At 44.0% G+C, this 7,415-nt stretch overlaps 1 protein-coding gene across 1 annotated transcript in view; it reads left to right on the top strand.

The window, feature by feature from the left end:
* Positions 1-5,397, top strand: part of LOC126267681 (facilitated trehalose transporter Tret1-like) — a 104,260-nt gene extending 98,863 nt beyond the window's left edge. Inside the window, exon 6 of the mRNA XM_049972983.1 lies at positions 4,145-5,397. Coding sequence (XP_049828940.1) covers positions 4,145-4,432 — 288 coding nt within the window. The 3' untranslated portion in view covers positions 4,433-5,397. The remainder of the gene's footprint in view (positions 1-4,144) is intronic.
* The last annotated feature ends 2,018 nt before the right edge of the window (positions 5,398-7,415 follow it).

Genomic DNA, 7,415 nt, shown 5'->3' on the forward strand with positions numbered 1-7,415 from the left:
TTATTACGGCCAGAGGTGCTTGTTCTGAGTACTGATTTCTCAGGATCTATGCACCCAAATTGCGTGAAAATGTAACCACATGTCAGTCCTAGTATAACATATTTATTCCAATGAATACCCGTTTAACATCTGCATTTCTTCTTATTTCTTCTTGGTGTAGCAATTTTAAATGCCAGTAGTGTAGTTCTTTAAATACATTCATTTGATAACGTTGCCCACTCTGTACAATGTTTTAATTTTTTGTTAACACGCACTTGAACGATAACTTACTCTGCGCTCTTATCCTTGCTTCAGGTTAGCTGTTCACTTCGTGAACTCCACCGTCATTGACAACAGGAACCGCCTGTTTGTGCCTGGTCTCTACGTCATTGCCAGGAAGAGTATCACCAATTGCGTTCAGCCAAAGTAGGACAGAAAAGTGGCGACAAGGACTTTCTCACTAAGCACCTATTCACTCTGAGGGCAGCCACAACTGCAGCTGGAACACCAACTGCAGAAACAGCAATAGTAACAAAAGCAGTGGGAATTCCAATGGCCACAACAGTAACAGCAACAGCAGGAACTACTGTTTTTTGTTCTTTAATACAAGGCACACCAAATTATTAATCACGACTGTGAGAGTGCACTCTTATTGTCTTCTAGTAATGAAATGTATGAAATAAGCGCAAAAAAACCTACAGGCACTCTCGGACCTCAGCAGTCTAAGCTTTTCTGGTGTTTTTGGTTTGTTGGCTGATTATTACGGTGACCAAACCTATGTAGTTGCATATAGTCTCAGCACATTCGGTGTGTTAAGTAATGTAGAAAAACATATGCTGTATGAGCTGTTGACTTTCCAGTCTTAGCACACGAGTGTGATTTTTCCAGTAAGTAACTTAGCTCATGATCGAGAAGTTAGTGAGAAAGCTTTAGATCCATCTGATCCAACTCTTGAGCGATGTGCTAGAAATTGCCAGAGCTCACGAAGTAGCAGCTTCAATGCAAGCTCAGGTTCACGGTACTCTTGGTGTCATATTTCATAGCAGCAGCAGTAGTAGTAGTCGTCGTTGTGTTCTACAATCAGCTGATGACAATCAGATATGTCACTATACGATGTGCCGAGCAACTCATCGTCCAGTTGTCCAGCAAGTTAGGATTCGGTAGTCAGAGCAGTAGTTAACAGTCCACCACCATCATCTTCACTGGTAAACCCACACAAGCAGAAGCACTTTGTTTCCAATCAGCATGTCCGGAAGCGAGCGGGTGCTCATACTTAAGTTTTTTCCACACCGTTGTCAAAGAGCCCCAGGAATAATAGTGAGGTCAAGATATGTCCAGATTGCGTCTCAAGGCGCCAACGGCGTCACATCCTGTGCCACAAACTGGGGCATTTGGCAAGTATCTCCCTTGGTTGGCCGGCGACACCACGCCGTACAGTGTGAAAGTGTACTGCACACTCTGATTCACAGAGCAAACATCGTCTTCAATTCTGATAGCCTACCAGGTGAGCTTCAACACGTTCGCATAGTTTGCCCAGAGTGATTATTCTGAGGGACAAATTCATCCAGCATACCTGCTGAGGAGTCAAAATAAAAGAAACGGAGGCACCCTTTATCGCAGTTTCCTTGACCTTATGGAAAAAGGCGTATAAAAGATTCTATATGAGCGTGGAATGGCGTACATTGGCCAGACATGTCATACGATGCACAACTGATGTGATGAACACACATGTTCATACACGTCCAGGTCAACCACAGAAACCTGCAATAGCAGAACGCTGCCCGAGTAGAGGACACCGCATGATGTGCGAGAAGATATATCCTTAGGTTCGTCTTTCTGGCACTGTGCAATGAAGGAGACGATGCTGTTTCGAATAAATATCGTGAGATTCAAAAGACGAGTTCTGGTAGCAGACCTGGTACCCATAGACTGGACAAATCCACCAAGGAAACCTGAAAGTCACAAAAAGACATATCTTCATGTACTAATTAAGTACGAGGGCTGTCCAGAAAGTAAGTTACGATCGGCCGCGAAATGGAAACCACTGGGAAAATCCGGTAAAGTTTCGCACAGATGTGTTGGTCAATGTGTCTAGTATGCCCGTCAATCGTGTCGCGACGCTCTTTTCAGTTGAGTGAACAGTGAGCACGTAAAGATACGTAGGGAATAGCGTCTTCCGCCAAGCATGAGGGCCCGGTTAGAGATTTCGCCTGTGTCATGCAGCCCACATAACACAACTGTCGAGCAGTTCCTTCTTCACGCCAATTCTCTGCCGCACACTGCAGGGGCAATGAAGACGCTCCTGCAGCGTTTCCGATTAGAAGTGTTTGATCCCCCACAATACAGTCCGTAATTGGCTCCCCCCTGAGTCTCATTTCTGCCCACAAAAACCACTGGCCATGAAAACAAAATTTTTCGACAGACAACGAGCTGCAGACCTGTCCGAAAACACAGGCGGCTGCTTTCTATGACGAGGATATTGGAAAGTTGATACAACACTAAACAAAACTCGAAGTTGGAGCGACGAATATGAAGAGAAGTAGGTGGAAGGTGTACCTAACTGTTGCAAATAAAATGTTTCTGGTTTTCACTGTGATTTCCGTTTCGCGACCGATCGTAACTTACTTTCTGGACAGCCCTCGTATATGACGGGGGACCAAAAAGTAACTGGAATCATAATGCTGCACATCGTGTACATGTAGTAGCAGGTTGCGCCGCCAGAGGGTTGTAGTAGGAGCTCTGCTGAGTCATTCTGCCATCGGCGTCACCCAGCAGTGAGAAGTGTCGTTTCGTTAGCAGTTCTTTGAGTGTGCATACAGTGCACACGTGACATGAGGGAATGGCTAGTTCTTACGAACAACGTGCGGCAGTGAAGTTTTATTTCTTGCTCAGCAAGAACGCAGCAGAAACTGTTGCGATGATTCAGACAGCCTACAAAAACCATGCTCTTAGTAAAACGCAAGTGTAAGAATTGTATTCTGGGCTTAAAAAGGGAGAAGTGGTGGTTGAAGATCAGCGCCGTTCCGGTCGACCTCAAACTGCTGGAAGCAAAGATAACATCGAGAAAATCTGTGATCTCATCAGCGAAGATCGACGCAGGGCAATCGACCAAATCGAGAATTTGTCCGGGTTGTCGTGGAGCTAAATTCAGCGCATCTTGACCATCGATTTGGGGATGCAAAGAGTGGCAGCAAAATTCGTGCCGAAGCTTCTTACCAGAGATCAAAGGGATCGTCGCGTTCAAGCCAGTCTCGAAATGAAGGACGCGTTCAATGATGATCCACATTTTTTCAACAAAATCATTACAGGTGATGAGTCATCGTGCTGTGGGTACCATCCAGAAAGTAAACAACAGTCAGTACAATGGAAGTCACCTGACTCACCTCGACCAAAAAAAGCTCGACAAGTGAAATCGAATGTGAAAACAATGTTGATCTGTTTTCTGACATCAAAGGGATTGTACACTCTGAATTTGTCCCTGCAACCAGACAGTAAACCAATAATTCTATTTGGAGGTTATGAAACGGCTTCGCAAAAGTTTGTCGCGAATATGTCCGGCTTTGTGAGATTCTGGCGTGTGGTTCCTCCATCACGACAACGCTCCCGCGCACACGGCTCTCAGCGTTCGCCAGTTTTTGGCCTGAACGGAGACGACTACCTTGGCCCAAGCGCCCTATTCGCCGGATTTAGCACCCTCGGACTTCTTCCTATTCCTGAGGATGAAAAGAGACTTGACAGGGAAGCGTTTTGCGGATGCGTAAGACGTAAAACGAAATGTCATGAAAGCAGGTATCAAAGAGGACGAATTTAAAAGGTGCTTCGAACACTGGAATGAATGTTTGGACCAGTGTATTAATGCTAACGGAGAGTACTTCGAAGGAGATTAAGGTTGTATTTGAAAATAATAAAGTATATGCTTTCTAGAAAGAAATTCCGGTTATTTTTGGGTCCCCCACTCGTATCTGTCTTTTATGTAACAGAAAATACTGAGTTTTAGCTATTTTTCGTCATTCAGTACATTTTCTGTACTACCTGTGGTACGACATGTTCTCGAACACACCAAATCAGTTTGATAAAAAACGACAACTTTAGAAACTTGTTCCATCTTGCACAAATTTCCGCGGTACCGCATGGTTGTGACTGACGGGTGGCTTTGCTTGCACAGGTGTTCAACATCCTGGGGGTGGGCCCGCTGCCGTGGGCCATCGTCGGTGAGGTGTTCCCCTCGGACGTGAAGGGCGTGGCCACGGCGGTCGTGTCGGTGGTACAGGCGGTCACCTTCACACTGATGGGGAAGCTCTTCCAGGTGATGAGCGACGCCGCGGGGATCTACTCCGTCTTCTTCCTTTTCACTGCCAGCGCCTTCGTCGGCCTCGTCTTCACCTTCTTCTTTCTGCCAGAGACAAAGGGCCGCACCTTCGTCGAGATCACGCGGCACTTCGAGGGCGAATAACACGAAGAGTCAAAGTAGCCATTTTTTGGCTCTCAGTGTAAGGCTCAGAAAAAGCACTTCAGTTTGTCCGAGTGCGACTGTAATTTAATATTTAAACTGCTAGATATTCTTTGCATTAAGAATCAATAACTATACAAAAGTTGTTTGTTAACCTCCACATCGATATAAAGGTGAGGCTTTTTGTGTCTTGTGATTGGTTTGATGCAATCCACCTCGACTTCCTTTCTGTACCATCCTCTTCATCGTTGAGTAGCATCTACGCGCAAAGCCCTCAATTATTTGTTACGTATACTCCAATCCCTGTCTTCCCCTGCAGTTCTTGCCCACTGTTGCTACCACAGCGTGGTGGCGCAGAGGTTAGGCACGGGAATCGGACTCGGGAGGATGGCGGCTCAAATCCCCGTTTCACCATTCAGGCCTAGGTTTTACGTCACTGCCTAAAATCGCTTAAGAGGAATGTCGGGAAGTTTTCTTTGAAAGAAGAGACCTAATTTCCTTCCCCGTCCTTTTTCATTCCGACCTTGTGCTTCGTCGTCTATGGAATGCTATGCCCCAGTTTTCTTTCTTCTCGAACAACGTTCCACTTGTGGCAAGAACGGTATTCAAGTCCTTTCGTTCTATCCTTCTCCCAGTTAGTGTTTTCCATATATATCTTTTCTTGCCGATTATTCTCTTCAGTGCCTCATCATTAATATTTATGGAATATTCCGTCACTTCTTGCCGGACTACTGACGTATTAAAAAATTGAATCCTCAGTATTAAAGTTCCACAAAAATATTTATTTAATAGTTCGTTATGAACCGGCTTTCAGGATTGTAGGCCATCGTCAGATAACTTAGCATTGAACATCTGTATAAAGATTGTTGTACAAAGATATATAACATTTTATGACTATATCGATACCAAACACAAGTATAATGTAATACCCAAGGATACTCTGGACAAATAAATCTTATTTTACAGTATGTTCAAATATTAAAACTATATAAATGTATAAGCCAAATAATATGTTGTACCAGTCAGTAACACCAGTACAACGTCATATGGACAAACTGATGAATGTCATTAACAGGTCGAAAAAAAGCGGGGGGAGGGGGACGGGAAGAAATGTATGGAAAATTGGTGTGAAACAGCTATGAATAAGCTTATTATCTAACTGTGAGAGAAATAATAAGTGGCTGCTGCTATTTTAGTGAGGGTGCGTAATGGAACTGCATTTGGTCATTACAGACCAGGTCAGGATTCGTTAACTGGTATTTATTAAGCATCAGAATGTCCGCCCCTGGTAGCTGAGTGATCAGCGTGACTGAATGTCACACCTAACGGCCCGGGTTCGATTCCCGGCTGGGTCGGAGATTTTCTCTGCTCAGGGACTGGGTGCTGTGTTGTCCTTATCATCGTCTTTTCATCCCCATCGACACGCAAGTCGCCAAAGTGCCGTCAACTCGAAAGACTTGCACCAGGAGAACGGTCTCACCGATGGGAGGCCCTAGCCACACGGCATTTCCATTATTTACCACCGGAATTTCGAGTAATTTTGGTTTTCTACCTTTAGTTCCTCTATGGAGAACATCACATTTCGTATTACATGAATGATATTAATTCAGAGCATGTGTAGCAAATGTTAAATCTTTCTTTTTCAGTCTCCAACTCCTTTCGCGCTCAGTCAGTCAGTGTAGTAGTTACAGCCCTACCTGGTATATAATTTGCCATACAGATTGCAGAATCCCATAAATTCCTTTCTGATCTAAACGTGTAATCTTATCTTTAAAGTTGAGCAGAAGGTGGGCGACAGTGGAGTATTTATCATCCCCTATATCTTCATCACCTCAAACGCTTCAATTCTGTTACCCTCCGGTTTTCCCAGCGATTCCCTTCCACTGTTTCCTTAAGTAAACGCTAGTAATCGTTTCAGGTTAAGACCTGTGTGTGATACTAGCAGCTTTCTTCTCACGACGAATATTTCCTGTTCTGGAGCTACACTTCTTCTTGTATCCTCCGTGCTACGTCTGCCACAGGTTTATTTGCTTCCAAGGTACGAGAACTCTTTCAGTTCCTCTGCTACGTGGCTCCAGTTTTGAGGTAGACTTTCTCAGGAGAAAGATTACAGATTAGGGGTTAAGGTTCTTTCGATCACGAGGTCATTGGGAAGTTTTTACCTAACGATATTTACTCTGCTCCTTAACATTTTCATCTTACTTTGGTTTACTATCGAACCGTTTCCTATGCCCAGCCGACTCTTCATCCAATTTAACAGACCTATACAACTATCTCACGTCACAGAGGATGGGACCAGTGACCCTTACATTTCTGTCAATGCTTCTGGGCCCCCTTTTGAATCCGGTTCTCTTGCTCTTCCATTCTTAGATGTAGTCTAGCAAATTGGCTGTAGAAAGCATATAGTGCTCCTTCCACGTACTGGTCTGGAAATAACATACATATGCTTATGAATTTTTTAGTACCCTTTCTGCTATTTTATTTTATAAAAAGTTTTCATTTAATCAATAACAACACATTGATTTTCTATATCTATTACCGTCTTAATGTTCTTTTAAAACATGTTTAAAATTATTTAATACACTTTCAAAAAATTTATGAATCTGATATTTGTACCTAATGGAGGTCTGTGCATATACAGGGACGTCAGAAACAGTCTAGAAAGCTTGTAAGGGTGTTGCAGGACAGGCTGTGCTGAGAAATAACTGTTAAGTAAATGATCCGATACGTTGCTCCGTTTCCAAATTGATTAGCATTGAAGTTAGCCAGTGTGGCCGTTGCGCGAGCTAGTTAAACCGGCCCATCAGAGACGGCGTCGTCAAACTTCACCTTCGGTTGGTTTCCTAAAACCAAACAACACGATATAAAAATTAGGCATGGGAAAGTAGTAGGGATCGAACCCGACCCAAAGACGGAGCCCTCTCGTGCGCTATCATCTACACTCTACGCTATAGGAAGAACTGACTCAATTCTTGTATCCGGTAGG

This window comes from Schistocerca gregaria, chromosome 4, assembly GCF_023897955.1.
Source record: "Schistocerca gregaria isolate iqSchGreg1 chromosome 4, iqSchGreg1.2, whole genome shotgun sequence".
NCBI lineage: Eukaryota > Metazoa > Arthropoda > Insecta > Orthoptera > Acrididae > Schistocerca > Schistocerca gregaria.